This window comes from Hylaeus anthracinus, unplaced genomic scaffold (assembly GCF_026225885.1).
Source record: "Hylaeus anthracinus isolate JK02 unplaced genomic scaffold, UHH_iyHylAnth1.0_haploid 0, whole genome shotgun sequence".
In the NCBI taxonomy this organism is placed as follows: Eukaryota; Metazoa; Arthropoda; class Insecta; order Hymenoptera; family Colletidae; genus Hylaeus; species Hylaeus anthracinus.
The window spans coordinates 20,158,167-20,174,808 of record NW_026533254.1 but is presented as its reverse complement, the minus strand read 5'-3'; the positions used below and the strand labels follow the sequence as shown (position 1 = coordinate 20,174,808).

At 42.8% G+C, this 16,642-nt stretch overlaps 1 protein-coding gene across 2 annotated transcripts in view; it reads left to right on the top strand.

The window, feature by feature from the left end:
* Nucleotides 1-4,551: 4,551 nt before the first annotated feature.
* Nucleotides 4,552-16,642, top strand: part of LOC128886450 (paired box protein Pax-6-like) — a 94,044-nt gene continuing 81,953 nt past the window's right edge. Inside the window, exons 1-2 of one of the 2 annotated variants that reach the window (XM_054141382.1) lie at nt 4,552-6,438; nt 14,704-14,827. In XM_054141382.1, the coding sequence (XP_053997357.1) occupies nt 14,815-14,827 (13 nt within the window). In that variant the 5' untranslated portion in view covers nt 4,552-6,438; nt 14,704-14,814. The remainder of the gene's footprint in view (nt 6,439-14,703; nt 14,828-16,642) is intronic. The other variant, XM_054141379.1, reaches the window with a different exon arrangement.

The following is a 16,642-nucleotide window of genomic DNA, read 5'->3' as shown; positions in this document are numbered from 1 at the left end:
GCGACTCTGACGTTAATTTGTTTGTTTTACCCTTCTACGGTCCTCTTTCACTTCTTCGGAGCACTTTCGGCTCTCCCTTTCCAGCTAGCGAGCCTGCCTTTCACCTGTCCCACTCGCACGGTTACCTGCGCAGATGACGGACCATGGCTCGAACCGCGAAAATCCATGGTTGAAACGTTTGCAACGAGACACGCTGTCGAACTTTGCTAATTTTTTCAAAGAATCCGTCGCGTTTTATGAATATTTCTCGTCGAATTCGCGGAGAACATCGCGGCGGAAGTTTCCGAAGAGCGGTAGGGGGAGTTTGAGGAGAAAAGTTGAGAAGCAGGACGCGTTCTTGCGATCTGGATCGCTTTTGCAGTTTCATCTTCTGCATGCTCGATGACGATGGAGTTTTATGGATTTCAGTTGATCTTCGTTAGATTACACTTTGGCACGTTAACGTTAACAATTCGCGGGAAGTATGTAGCCGAAGTTTCTGATGGACGGAGGGGGGACGTTTGGGGAGAAAAGTTGAGAAGCAGGACGCGTTTTCATATCTGAATATACCGTATCAACAACGCTTCGAAATTTTCAAATTTTTATTCATTAATTTTCAACTTGCATTGACGAGATCTGTACAGAAATTAGAAATTTAAAGTTTGATTTCTATGCATCGAATTTTGGTGTTGATTTCGTTACGTGTCTGAAAGATGCAGATGAAGTATATTAATAAAGAAGCAGGACGCGTTTTCATATCTGAATATTCCGTATCAACAACGCTTCAAAATTTTCAAATTTTTATTCATTAATTTTCAACTTGCATTGACGAGATCTGTACAGAAATTAGCAATTTAAAGTTTGATTTCTATGCATCGAATTTTGGTGTAGGTTTCGTTACGCGTCTGGAAGATGCAGGTGAAGTATATTAATAAAGTGGCAACTGCGTAAACTTATACCAAACATCAACGCAAGTGGTGTTATCGGAGAGATAGCGAAACGAGTGTATATTATTGTCGATTTAATTCTTTCCTGAAACATTTTGTCATCGGGTCGGTGACAGCGTCCCGTGGGCCACGATTTTCACGTTTACTCAAGTGGCTGGGAGTAATCAGTGAACAGATGCGCGGGACATGTGAATAACCGTGTCGTTGTCGATAATACTCGGTCTGGTTATTACGGAAAATAAGTAAACGTGGATATTAATCAGGAACATAGCATATTTACTAATTCGAATATCGATTTCTAGAGAGATATACACATAGAGCAATTCAATTTAGTTTTATATTAATTTATTAGAATACTTGTAGTTCATTTTGGAGCATATTTACTAAATCAAGTATAGATTTCTAGAGACACGTGTAAAGTAAATACACATACTTTTACGTTAATTTAATAGAATACTTGTAGTTAATTTTAAAACATATTTACTTCAATTCAAGAATTGTACATTAATTTATTAGAACAATTGTAGTTAATCTTGGAGCAAATTGGGTAGCCTATACTGTGCATCAGAACACGAAGAACAACTGAAAAGAATTTATTAATAATTCATGACGAAAATGATGTGAAATCTACAAACGTTAATTTTCTCAGAGAAATCCTAATTAAATAAAATTTAATATTAAGAAAGGCTCTGATCTTCGCTCTCTAATCCACGATATAAGACTGTGCTTCTATTTCGTTTAGCTCTAGAGAACTCGTTTATTAAAGTGTTACTTATAAACCTAACATGAGGACATTGACATAGTTCCTTTGACTCTGCTTGGTACATTTAGTGTTAACTTACGCTGAAGTTGGACATTTTTTTGTTAAATAACAAACGATAAACAGGCAGGTAGATAAAGTGTCATGATGCGCGAAGGAAACAGGAAACTACAGAGGACAGATTTTTGTTGGTCCGAAAGTCTATCGTGATTTCAATTGCCAGGTGCATGAAAAACAGAGAATGTGCAACTAATGATGGTTAACCGAAATATTATCTTGGCTCTGCGTAGATCCACCCTAGATATGAAATTTGTTAGAATCGATCTTAGTTGGGTGGCGGAGGGATGCTCGGAAACGGGGAACGACTTGACCTTGGCTGGATTCACGCGTAGCTGAGCTAACGCAAAATCGAAACGCGTTACTTCCACAGCGTGGATCTCCTAAAGCTGGGTTCACATCGCGACTTGGGGCTGACAGGATCCTCAAACGTGGCTCGAAGTGGTCGAAAAGTTGCTCGAAGAATCTCTCAACTATCTCAGCGAGTCTACGCGTTCTATAATTCTAGCAGAAGACGAGGAACACGTTAGATCCTTGTGGTTGGAGCCTCTTCAGCGATAGATTCGCGATAATTATTTTTCGGAGTTGTTACAGGAAGGAGAAGACGAGGTTGTGATTGCTAGACGAATTTGATTAGCAACTCTGATAGTTGATTCGGTAGTTTGTGAGAATGAAGTAACTGAAATATTACGAGATGGTGTATTTTCTATAGGAAATCGAATTCTCTACGAAAACAGACTTTTGTAAAAGTCCCGTAAGTCTAACCTGTACGAAGTTACGAATTAGTAAAGTTCAAGTTACACAAATTTGTCTGTTTCTCTGAATTTTTAATATATTTTTAAATTCTTATAATTTCAACTTTGCCAACTCATAACTTTGTACGAAGTAGACTAACGAAATTTTTACGAGAGTCCTTTTTTGTAGAGCATTCGATTTCCTGGAAGAACACACCACTGCTATATATTTTAAGTGGAAGGATTCGACTCTCGTGCGGTAGTACTAAAATATTAAGATACAGAGCTGAATTTTTTAAGAAAACTGATATTAGTTATTTCGGAACATTTAAGATTCTGGGAGCGTTCAAATTTGAAAGCCACCCTTTTAAGAACCACCCTAACGTGTATATGTATACATATTAATTATGTCCAAGTTTCCAAGGTAGGGTGTTCAACCACGCGTAGATTATACTAGCTAGTGCTTGACGTCCTTTGCCTTTGATACGTACAGCAATTAATTGATAGGTACTGGCTGCGAGCGAGAAGAATGTTACTAGCCACACCTACCATATTTGTCTCATTAACTTTAGAAGCACCATAGTCTAAATTAAAAGAAATAGTCTGAATTAAGAAAAATTTAAACGCATATTTGAATTTTGATGTACATTTATTGAATTATGTATGTACCATTTTGTTCCACAACCTTTCCACCTCTTAAGAGATGTACACATTTTATTTGTTTTCAGCCATTCTGATATATTCAGACCTGTATCGCCTACTAAAAATCGGCATGGACTTTCCAGACAGCCCAATAAATTCTATCTCAGCCTACATAAATATTCTGTTTGTTTCTGATGCTTCTGTCGAAGACTCATCCTCCACGTGCTGGTGAAAGATATCGCGGGCACGTTTTCTGGGAATCGTCGAGGATTGTTCGAAAAACGTCGGCACACTTGACCTTCACGGGTCGTTCGCTCTTGTTTGATCTAATTCGCGCGTAAGCAGCGAAGCGACCGGCTGTTACCTCGTTAACGATTGCGTCAAAGGTTCCACGGCACGGTCTCGCGGGTAATAGCGCACTTTCGGGGTCAGAGTACCCCGAGTAAGTGGTGCTTCCGAGAAAAACACGCCGCCAATAGCCGGATGGCGAATTTCCCCATCTGGGAAAATTACTTTTCTCCTGTATTCAGGATTTGCTCGATAATACAGCAAATACAGCGCTTCTACCCTTACGATAGTTACATTTTTCACGAGGATATTAGGTGCGATATTACAGCACCAGGGGTGCTTCCTAGCACTCGAATCCTTGTTTTGAGATTCGATTCTTTCTTCTTCTTCCTTCCACCATTTAAAGGTTTGCTAGTTGAAGGATCTGAGATCCTCGCTAACCGACTTCCTTTCAACTAGATCAAACTCTAAATAATAACATCTGTCTAACCAACAGATGTATTTCCTCCAATAATAATAAAAAATGCCATAAAGTTTCCCATAACCCTCTACAGCCTCAACGGCGACTCCAAACTTCCAACCCTTCGATTTTACGCAGGAATTCTATCTCGAATTCCACTCGACCACTTTTAAATTCCGTAGCAACCTTTGAAATTAAATTTTAATCGTTATCAGTTTACAACGATCGAACACCTGTTTGGACCTTGACGGTTCCCCGCATAGGCAAACTCTGGCACGGAACTAATTTACGATTCCTCGAGAGCGAAGTTACTTCGAAAGCTTCGTTAGCTGCGTCAATGATAAGTTTCGAGGACGAAAATTAATGCTCGGCCCGTCCAAGGGCTGTTTCGTGTGAAACGAGCTTGTTTCTTGGACGAGGGAGCGAGAGAACCTAAACGCGCGCTACTGACAGGGGTTGATGCAGTTATTCCTATCCCCCCCGCTCCCGGCCCGAATCGAGTAGCGCGGGGGCGGTCGTAGGGAGCCTGTGACAGAAGAAGAGAGGGTGAGTCACCCCCGTGGCCCCGTACTTTCGAGTGCATAGCACCCACAACCGATCCACGCGTGACTAGATACCGTTTTGCACAAAGGGGCCCGACGCAAATTATATTTTAATATATCCTCGCCGCTACTGTAGCGGCTTTCAAAGAAAAACGCGTGAATTTCTTGGCCGAATGGCAGGGTTTTCTGCTTGGACTGTGGCGGAGGGAAAGTGAAAAATAATTTAAATATGTGAACTTGGTAAGAATTGATTTTTTCCGGTAAGAACCTTATTTTTATACGGCACTGCTCTAATAACATATTTCCACGAGATTTTAATGTCTGCTATTTTATTGGTACTATGTGGAGTATCGTAATCGTCCGAGATATTATATCGATGCCTCGCGAACCTAATGCGAGCGAACAGCTAAGAGTCGTGGATTTCATTGATTACTTTTAGAATCATTTATTTAAGCGATAAAAATCCTGTTTATTATCTACAACTAGCCCTGTTTCCGAGTACAGCCTGAGTAGAGTATCCTAGCCGTTCAAAATACATCGATGCCTCGTAAAGGCATCCGCAACTAGCCCTGTTTCGGGCAACAGCCTAAACCAAGTATCGCAATTGTTCGAAATACATCGACGCCTCATACACCCGACACTCGCAAACAGTTACAACTTACAAACATCGTCAACCACAACTACGATAACTTGTACTTTCAACGGAAACCCTACTTTTACCTACACCTACCCCTATTCCACAACATCGGTCCAAATATAAAATTCTAAACACGGAGAGTACATCGATGTTTCCCAAACCCAACGACCACGTTACCCTTCCTTCCATATTAACGACAAACGATAAACATTACGCGACCTCCACCCCCTCGTCGATCACAATCGATGTCAGATGAAGAAGCGAGAAGTCGTCTCTCTAATAAAAATTAAAAAAAAAAAATAGAATAAAAAATAGTTGCAGACGGGAGACACTGTACCGCGTAAGCAGTCGGTCTCCATCTGGCGCGAACTTATCGCAAGGTATCCTTTTTCTGTCGTTGCGCGTCTGGCCGCGCATGCGCCGGGACGGTGCAACACGCGCCCTCCGATGAGCCTTCCGCACGGTTGAGCATTTCCACCATTCAGAATCGATGATGTCACGAAGCGGAGCCAGCATCCCCACCGGCCGCAGCGGCCAAGGGTGGTGGTGGTAACGTTGCCCTCCGCCCATTGGTCCGACGTACGTCGAGGTACCAACGCGAATCGCGGGGTCGCAAGCGCGACCCAACGAGAGTCCGCAAGTCGGTGCGTGCCAGTCCGTGCGTGTGCTTTACCTAATAATATTTCCACGGCCAGGAGTGCCCGCTAGTGCCCGCTTCTCTCGCGTCTCGCCACCGATTTCATCCCTCTCGCTCGTCCTTAACTTTGCCCCGTCTCTCTTGCTCTCTTTAACTCTCCCTCTCTCTCTCTCTCTCCCTCTCTCTCTCTCTCACTCTAACTAAAACGCACACACCGTCTCGATCCTACGTGGACCACTCTCGGAGAGCCAAGAAAGCAGAAGATTCACGCTGCAGAGCAGCACGTGTGCTGCGCTCGTGCGGATCGTACAAGCCACCCCCACCCTACCTGCGTTTACCGCCGCGGAACGAAACGCGTTTCACGTCCTACGTGGGCCCGTACCGAGCAATTACTCGCGATAACTAATCGCGTGCTGTTCGTTTCACGCCGCGGCTCTCCGCTTCGTATTGGTTCGGTTCGCAGAAGGAAGTGCTTAGAAGATTCCACCGAGCCGAGTAACGCGTTCGTTCGCCATCGATCCGTGATCGTTTCACGTTCGGTTGTTCGACGTTCGTCGACCCGGTCGAGTCGTGACGACGTTTCATCGGTGTTCAGTGTTGGGACGCGCCAGTGACCGTCACGTCGTTGTCGCGTTCGCTCGTGAAAACTGTGGGAAAAGTACGCGGTGTGACGGTACCACGTTCTCCACGGATTCGTCGTGGTGCTTTCTGCGGGAGCCGATCGGAGGAGCAGCGTCGGCCGACGGCAGCTTTTGGTACGTAGTCACGTGGCTTGCTACCCTTGTTACGGCCGCCTTAACGCGTTGACCGCCGGTACACTGGCACACGGAGTTCTTCTTGAAAAAAATTGGTTTCGACGGTGAGCTGACATGATAACGAAATAATGGTAAATCCGTGGAGGATTCACGTGAAATTCGGATTGCGAGTACGAGTACCATGATACATTGGTATCGTCATTTTCGAGTGTCAAATCAAAGGAGATAAATTGTGTCGAATTTTCAAGAGTATCGTTTGGCAGTCAACGTGTTAAGATGAATCCGGATAGAGCATGTTTTCTTGCGTGATCTTTTGCCTAACGTTGAGACGACTCGACTGCTTTAACGAGTGCTTCCGTGTTTTTGTTTAATATAATTAATCAGAAAACCAACGAATCGTAACGCAATTCTGTATCCCGTTCAGTTTAGAAGCTGTATTGACTTCAAATTTCGTGACAACGTATTTATAACGAATGTAATTTACGAACTAAACGTAACAGAGAATTGCGATTTATGGCATTGTTTCTTTGATAAATTATATTAACTGTTCGAAACCCACGGTCAATCCTCGGCTCCTATGCGAAGGGTTAACGCTGCGATACTTTATAATATACGCAACAACACTTTATAATACTTGGTACAGCCCTCGCCTGTTCTAATGTTATAGATATTTTATCGATAAATTGAACATTTCGATAAAGTGTAGTATTCTAATTGCAGGAAGTAATGTTTGGAGAAAGATCCAGTAAATAAAAATGAGTGGATTGCGATGTAAACATCCAAAATGGTTCATCTTTATTCCGTAACTCATTCGTGCACCTTTTTCGTTTTCTTCGCCATCTCTGCCAAATAATCGGACATTTCATGTGCAATAACTTAATACAAGTAATACTGTCTGTCAAGTGTAAATGGTATCAGCACTTCGAAATCAACCCTTACTTCACGACACCTCCCAAACATTGCCCCTCCTAGAATTGTTATTGTTAATAAGAAAATATGGTTGGCAGGAGAGTCCCGATAATTGTCCAAGGATTAAACATGTTATAGGGAGCTCTTTTGCAAGATTCTTTGTGACGTATTCATACTTTACTGTATGGTTATAAGAAGTAAATATTTCGTGGCTGTGTGTATGTTTAATTCGTTAATTTATGTAGTGAGAGAAGTATCGAGAGATTAACATTAAAAATAATAAACTTTAATTTACGAAAGTTCTCCTCTAAAAATATGTAAGAATGTTGGTTAATTATTTATTTCCCTAAAATTGATTAATAAAGTAAATATATGAAGTTTTATTTTGAATTGATTCCTTCATGAATACTTATTACACTGATTGTATATGAAAATAAAAGCCCTGACTTATTGACTCATCAACGTCCAGGTTAAACCCTTGAACCTAGAAAGCTGCAATTTCGCACGGAGGTGTCGTTTATGATGTATACAAGGAATAAGAGAGAATATTCCGAAATTCAACCCCCTAAGAGGGTAAAAACGGGTTGCAACGTTTGTACGAGGAATATTCTGTTTGGTCTTAATGCTCTTTGATATAATTAATCAAACACCTATTTCGCCGTTTTAAAAAATTCAACCTCTGGGGTGAAAAAAGTTGTAAAAGTTGCAAAGTTTGTATGTGACATGTTTTCGTTCCTGGTCTGATTTACTTTATACTCGGTCTTAATATGCTCGTTGATACAAGTATTTTGCTTTAAAGTTGTCTTATTTCCGTAAACACATCCAAAAATTTCAAATTTACCACGTAATATAGAATAAGAATAGCTAGGTGGAAATAAAATCTGCTTGTCTGAATTTTTTATTCGAAAGTGAATCGAGTATTGCTTTCGCAAGTGTAAAGTCTCCTCTATTATCTGTACCATAATCTCACTACTCATCATCCGACGATCAAACGCGCCACTTTGCATTAACTCTCAACTTTTCCTAGCTAGTAACGTTAATCTCGATATAAAATACAAGTAATGCTGTCATTTATCAAGTTAAAAATTATCAGCACTTCGAAATCAACCCTTGCTCCATGCTACCTCCCAAAAATAGTTCCCTCCCTATATGTCTTGTACCATAATCTCGCTACACGTCATCCGACGACCAAGTGCGCCAGTTTTCGCCAGCCCTCAACCCTCCTCGCCTTTCCCAAATCAGACGAAACGAGCCGCGAGTCGCTGGAAGCGCTAATAGCGAGCGCGTCGAGCCACCCATTCCTATAATCGGTTTTTAGAAACGAACCTCGCGACGGTAAATACACATCGTTACGAAAGGAGCTCTCAGCCCCCCTCCGGCCCCTCCGTCCATTGGAGAGCTTGTCTTCCCGCTTAATAGTCAGTATCAGCAGCGAACGCGAATACACGATGTGCGAGGATGCAGATTGCATACACGTAGCGCATAATACAGCTTAAGGGACAATGCACCCTCTATACGCGCGCTATATCGGAGATGAATGTGATTGAACGGCACGTTGAGTTTCACTGTCTCTGTTTCGCCGTTTCGCCCCCGTGCTCGCGACGATGAGCGCACCCCCGAGCGCGAGTCGCTCATCCCCCCGATTCGCGGACTCGCTCTGTCTCTGTCCCCCGCCGCTTCCCGCGCACGGTATTATGGTGTAATTAGGCAATAGACTGTACGACTCGCCGTGTAAAATCCGTGAAGTGAATGAGTCCCCGTATCCGTCGTCGACGGGCTGAATGCCCGCTCGTACAAGTGTGGACGCCCCGCGGTGACATTCGACGCGCGCATTGTGAACGTGCCTTTCCTCGTCGAGAGGGTTCGTTGTTCGAGCCCCGGGACTCCTCTGATCCGAGTAGTTTCTCGGTTTCGGTGCCCGAGAACTCGGTTCCGTGGCTCGGTTTCGTATCGCGGAGTTGCCGATCGTTCGCCGGAGACTGTCCAGGTGTTTGATGGGGTTCGATGGGAACGCCGCGTCTCGTCGGAACCGAGAATTTCACCGTGAGCTTGGTTTATTTAAGGGTGCTTGGGAGACGTATCAAAGTAGTCGGTGTTTGTTAAAAATCGACGCCAAAATTAATGACGAATCTGTACTTAAATATTTGGCCATTAGTCATACTCACTTACAAACAATTTTTATTTGATGTTCACTATATGATTAGTATCATTATTGATACGAACAGTCTTAAACGAGGTGATCTTACACAAGAAAACACCCAAAGTGATGGTAAAGTAAACGTTTTGATGGACGCGATCGCTAATTACTCGGTGTGGGGACGCTATAAGGGCGGAAGTTGCGATTTAGCTCCCAGAACCTTGGAATTGCGTTAACGTAAATCGTTTCACACGCCTCGAGAGGCTTTGCTAAGATCTACAATCGTTTAACAGCCAGTTAACTGCGAGTATTATTCACGTGTCGTTAAGCACTCTTGGATTGCGCGAATGTTAAATATACACACATGCGCGCGTGAACGTTGATCGATAGAACGTCTCCTAATTTTCTTTCGTGCACATAAACTGCCGCGAAAATGAATCAGGGTAGCTTTGTCGCATCTTTAGTTCTGCCGTCCATGTGATGTCAGACATGATGTCGGATATGACGTCAGATATGGATACATCGTGAAATTGTGTTTTCTGACTTATCCATTTTTTCATTGCTAATTCGTGATGCGTTATTTGTTGCAATGTATATTACAAAAATCTTTAGTAGAGGATGTAGAGTCAGAATTAACGGACCGGAACAATGCGTTTTTGAACTACAACATTTTCAGAAAGATGGCATTATGCTTCCAGAGAAATGAAGAAAGATAATAGAGTAAAATGGATTGTACAGGGTGTCCCTGTACGACTGAGACGATTCTGAACTACAATTTCCTTTGCAAAAATTGTCGTATAGTGCCTCGTTTTTGAATTATTAACGAAAAACCACGGACCAATCACAGCGCCCGAATAGCGCGCGCTGAACCGCGAGAGCATAGCCTCGAGCCAGGATTGGCTGGCTACGTGCCGTCTGAGGGCGCACTGCTCGAGCGCTGTGATTGGTCCGTGGTTTTTCGTTAATAATTCAAAAACGAAGCACCATTCGACATTTCTGCAAAGGAAATTGTAGTTCAGAATCGTCTCGGCTACGTCCCATTTCCGGTTCTTACACTAATTCTGGGACGCCCTGTATATAACTCAGTAACGTAACATGAAACATAAAATATTGTCCACGTATTACACACTGATAAAATAAAAGAGACTTTTGGAACAACCTAATATATCCTCCAATAGCTCTGAAACATTGCAAAGCAACCACGATACATCGATCGGTCCTTGTTGTGATTCAAAGTGTGATCGACGAGTTCGACTAAAGTCCTACGGGCAAAGTTCCCGTCAGGATAATTCGCGCCACGGTTCTGCAACCCTTCAAGTTCTTTAACGCGCTGGTAACAACGCGAAACAGTACGAGAGGTTGGTATTATACACGCGGATGGTAATAGGTTCCATATCCACCAGCAACCGGCGCATTATGCTTTACATTTCCGGCGAAACACTGTTAATGGCACCGCCACCACCACCGCCGTCGTCATCGCCGCCGTCGCACTCTAAATCCACCCCCGTAATACAAGGCCAAAACCCGCAGGAATTAACTGCTCGCTCGCGCTGCCGTACGCAGTCACTTCCGCAGCTATTCTATTTCGCTTACACGCATTAATTAATTATTTCATCAGAGGATACAAACGCCCGGCGTTTATCTGATCCGATGGGGCTGGGAAAGCGGTTCGTTAAAATTCAATCTCCACTTTTGTTCGCGGTACAACCGATATTGTTCCGTTTTCGTCCGGTTTGATAATGATGCGTCGACGATGTCGAGCTGGATTATCTATTAAATAGAATTTAACACTCTGCGGTTCGATATTTCGGAATTTAGTACATTTTTATAAGAAACGGAAAGTAATGGAAAGTAATCAGAAAAAAAGCTATTCATCGAAGACTGTAAAAGAAGCTGATAGAATGGAATTTTTGCAAAGATATAGGACGACATTTGAATGACAGAAACACCTCCGTGTTTTATAGCGAACACAATCGTTTCCGTGTGAGATTTTTACGTCAACAATGTTTGGAGTTAATGCGACCGGATGAAGACAGAGCAGAGTTTGAGTATACTAAATCGACAGCTTGGCGTCTTGTAAACATAAGCCAGCGAAATCTTGTTTGCGCTCAGTCGCGCATAATCCGAGGTAATCCTCTTGCACAATATGCGAGTGCGATGTACTTTTCTCCCTTACTGCGACACTCTCTCCTTTTTTCTCTCATCGATCTGTTTCCCTCGCCCTTCCGCGCTTTCTATCGTTTCATTGCAGTCTCGTAAGTTATTCTCTCGAAACTGTGTTAATTAAAGTGTAGAGAACGAACCGAGGAACTTGATATTATTCTGTTAGGTTGTCCCGAAAGTTTCTTTCGTTTTATTAATAACTAATAGGTATATACGCAATATTTTATGTTTCGTGTTACATTACTGAATTGTGTACGATTCATTTCGCTTCGTTACTGTTACAGCATCAATGTCTAAGAAATTAGATTATCTATTTATATAAACACTGCCACAGGAAATAATTGAATGCAACTCGCGAAAGAAACTTTTGGCACAACCTAATAAATGTTAGGAGAATTAGGTGTAATTTGTTGTATTGAAACTCTTTTATTAACCTGTTGTAAAATTCAAGACAGATTAAGTTAGATCGATTTAATTCGTGTCGAGTTACATTGCCTTAATTCACGTTAGATTCGATTATCACAGATAGATTTAAGTTATCACAGATTTTCAATGTGACTTAAATATTCATGTTATCCAAGTATACATCGAACCTATTTACGTTAACAGTCTAAACGTATTGTAAAATCCAAGTTAGGTTTGTTCAGAGACATTTGAATGGAATCTTTAATATCATTCACCCTCGAATAATCTCTGTTCCTAAAGCATGAACAGTGTACCGCGAGTTTCAAGGACCGTCATGGTTGTTTTCGTACGTATCACGACGAAAAGAGTCGCGGCCTTTGATACGTCCCGTATTCACGCGATAACCGGTGTTAAATCATCAATTCACCTTGTACGCTTTGCAATCGGTTGAATAAACTGTTGTGTTGAACCGGTAGTCGCGTTTCGTTTCCCGTTCTACGAGCATTCATTCTCTTGTCCCATTGAGACAGCTCCCTCTGTCAACCATGCTCCGACACGCGAGGAGAAAAATAACGATTTCAGGATTTATTACGTCCTAATTAGATCATTACTGCAGCGTTTTCTCTTCTCGTGGCTCACGAAGCTATCGCAAGCTGGGCCATCCTCTGATACAGTCTGGATTTTTTCTTTCATAAATTACAATGTTTATGCAACTTCCGTATAAACTAGATTGTTTATACAACTATTGCACAAACTATCTCCATATAAACTATATTCTTCGGGAAATTCTCTAATAAACTACATTACTTCCATTTAAATTTCATTCTGTCTGTAAATAATGCAGTGCATAAACTACATTGATTCTACAACTTCCGTATAAACTATCTCGTTTATATATCGTTATAATCGCACTACGACCCAATTACTCCCAACGCTCAAGGGTCCCAACCTCCCCGTCCCCTCGCATCTGAAGACACCCAATTAAATCTCTGTTCTAAAACAAATTCAAACTTAATTCCGCCCCCGCGATCCGATACGTCGTTCCGCGTATGCAGCATTCGAGGTCGTTGAAAATCCGCGCCAGACGCGTATCTAACTTCCTTTGTAATCCGGCCGAGAGTTGACAGGTCTCGCATCGGGATCAATCCGTTCGTATGCTAATTATTACAACGAGCAGCGCTTTCCGGTCCCCTTCCCAGCGCGTTGCACGTTTCTCCTTCTCGCTTTTATTCTGCTACGCTGACAGGTTTAGTGGGCGTTACACGTGTAAGTAGTTTACATCGTCAGAGAGCGCGAGAACCCGGTAATTACGTCGCTCGAGAGCCGCCGGTGAACGTCACCGGGCGTTCAGAACGAGGCCTCGTGTATCTAAGCTTTTAAAAGGGATTTCGCCGTCCGCGGAGAAACGCCATTGTGCCCCTTAAAGCTCTCTCTCCCGGGAAGAAGCGATGCCGATTCTTTTGCTCAACAAGTCGTGCCCTTTCCAGAGCACGCGGAGCCTCGTTACGATGGAGCCAATTAGAACGCGGGGACACCTTTTCAATGTTACGGGGAGGGAAACATCGCGCCGACGTAATTACGATGTTTCCTGTCATTGAGCTCGATGAAAGTATATTAATTAAGCGTGATCGCGGCGCAGACCGAGGAGCAGACTTGCCGCGAGCTCTACGCAAAGTATGTGATGTACAGAGGACTCGGAACAACGAGAAACGATTTGCGGGGAGAAAAGATATATTGCAATTCTTTTTTAACCTATTCGCATCACACGGTAAAGTGGAAGGTTCGTTTTTATCAGCGACGTTATATTTGAACTCGACTGCTAAGTAAATTGCGCGCATATATATAATAATTACGTAAATAGGTTAAGAGGTTACACCACTTTGCCCACCTGAATTTTCAGGCTTTTTTCAAGAATCTTTGTTGCAAACGATAGCATTATATATAAGCGATAGCAGTGTTATATAAGCATTCAACTAGAAAATCACTTTTTATTTTGTTTTTCATTTTTCGGGGTAGACTTTTGAATCGAAGACCGTTGGGTCAGCCTTGCGTAAAGTTGAGTTTACACGAGTGTCGTTGGCTGCGATCTTGTTTCTCGAAGGTACTACGAAACCGATTTAGAAAAACTGTACGTGGTTCGACCACAGCTCTAGAAGAGTTTATCTCCTTTTTTAATTATACTGGCGTCACGTATTGATTTTGAACAAGGTCCACTTATATGCTAAACTAAAAGAACTAAGAAATTTAAATTTATGTGAGAAAAGTATCGTCAACAACTATTGTATACAAATCGGTAATTGACGAAGCAAAGACTGAAACGAAAATCACCTCGCTATAAGAATCTATCTGAAAGAATTTTCTCAAAATGTTACCATAACCTCTCTTTCCAATAATTATACTTTTGTAGGCACTCTGTGTGCGTGAATAATTTAAAACGAATATGTTAATTAACGAAGCAAATGCTACAACGAAAATCACCTCGCTATAAGACTCTATCTGAAAGAATTTTCTCAAAATGCTACCATAACCTCTCTTTCCAATAATTATACTTTGCAGGTACTCTGTGTGCGTGAATAATTTAAAAAGAAAGATGTATAAGCGCGAGCCACACTGTGTAGGAGATTTTCAAATGGGAAATTGGATTGTTTCAGTGACCGGAAGTGCCCAAAGGCCCGAAGATTCTGCCTTCGCAGCAGCTGGGCGCTGCGGTCGCTCCATGGCCGGGCGCCACCGGCCTCCTAGCCTCTGTCACCGCTGACGATATGGCACACAAAGGTAAATTTATGTGTCTTTCATCTGTTTTACGTTCCACGAACGATAAAATTGCAAATGGCCCGTGCAATGTACATCCCCGCCGCGGTAAAGCGCGAAATAGTGTCGAATTACGATGTCGCCAGTCGCTGTCGTCATCTCGGTTGAAGAACTTCCATCGGAGGTTCCAGTGAATAATTATAACACTCGACTGCTGTCGAAACTAGCTCCTGGCAATCATCAACCTTAAGGAATCACTGGCGTACTCGCCGTATATTGGTTGATTTTTGAGAAATAATTTATCGAATCGCAAATTTCTCTTTGTTGAATAGGTTAAGTAGTTGAAGCTGGTTTTCTAGATTCAAGAGGTTGGCAGAGCCCTTTCCATTGAGCTGATATACGTGTTTGAGGTGTAATATCATTAAATGTTATATAATACACCTCTGAACTTATTAAGAATCTATCTGTTCGAATTTAATGTAAAAGAAATGACTACTTCTCGGTCCTCCTGATATCATTGGTTCGATCGAAATATTGCCTCGAGATACCGACACCTCGAAAATCCAAGCGTAATAGTTCGTAATAGTTCGTATACATTCGATAGGCAGCGTGTGTCTATGGTTTCGATAAATGCACGGGCCAGGCGTTCGAAGCGAGGCCCGCGAAACTCGTGCGCGATGGAAATTACAAATTACAGCGGGCGCCGCGCGCTACGAACTCCGGGAATCCCCGTGAAGCCGAATCGAAACGTCCGAGAATCAAGAGGGAGACGTTCAGTTGATGGCTAAGGCGTTTAACCCCATTAGTCCTGAATGGAGGTTCGCCCCGTCTCCGTTCCACCCCTTCTGCCCCCGTGATGTCTGTCGCTCTTCCCAGTTCACCCTGTCGTTCGCTCTCCCGGTCGCTCGAGCTCTCTTAACACGAGGGTCCAAAGAGGATGAACAGACGACGTCTCAAGGCTTTCTAAAGTCGGCGGCTCCTGCCTGAAACTGGCTGCTCACTTCACGTATTGATTTCCATTCTCTTACGCCTTCCGACACTCGCCCTTTTCCGCGGCTCCTCTCGGTCCTTGCGCGAAATCATCCCCCTCTGGCCCGGACTCTGGACGAGGATGACGCGGAATCCGTCACCCTCCTCGCGCGATTAGACCCAACGAAAACTAGAAACTCGAGCATCGCTGGCTGGGGTTGCTCCGATGCCGCTTTGAGAGGTTGCAATTGAAATTTCGTGGTACTTTACGTGGTTCGAAGGAAGGATGTCGAAGATGGGGAACGTTCGAGTTGAAATTTTCTCTCGAGGCTATTAAAGATTACGCGTTTCGACACTCGTACTAATAAATACAAAATCCTTTGCCGGATATATTATCAAATGTCTGCACTTTAAGAAAATGTAGAAATAAAATCGATACATAGAAAGTTCTAGGCTAGAATACCCCCTTAATGCCATTTAAAAGAACTCCAAATTAAATCGATCGATTGCTGTTATTTTACAGAAGCTCGAGTATCGTGGCTCGTGTGAGATTCGTTCGTCTGTAAAGAGTGAATCTAGTAATACCACGGATTTCAATGTAGGTGGAGTCATACGATTTGAAAATAGAAAAAATTGTTGGCAATTTTAAAATGTGAGCGTCTCGGTATCCGAACGGTACATGTCTTTAAAATCTACCCACCTAATCGATTCCTCCGATTTCTGCAGTATTCATTTCGTCGTACCTATCGGTCGTCCCGGTATAAGAGGATTCTCCTTCGGTTGAGTAAAGTTAGCCGTGTTGTTTGCAATTCTGATTCCAGACGGTCTGGCTGTTCACAATAGACACGGTGATCGTTCTGTTAGACTCCA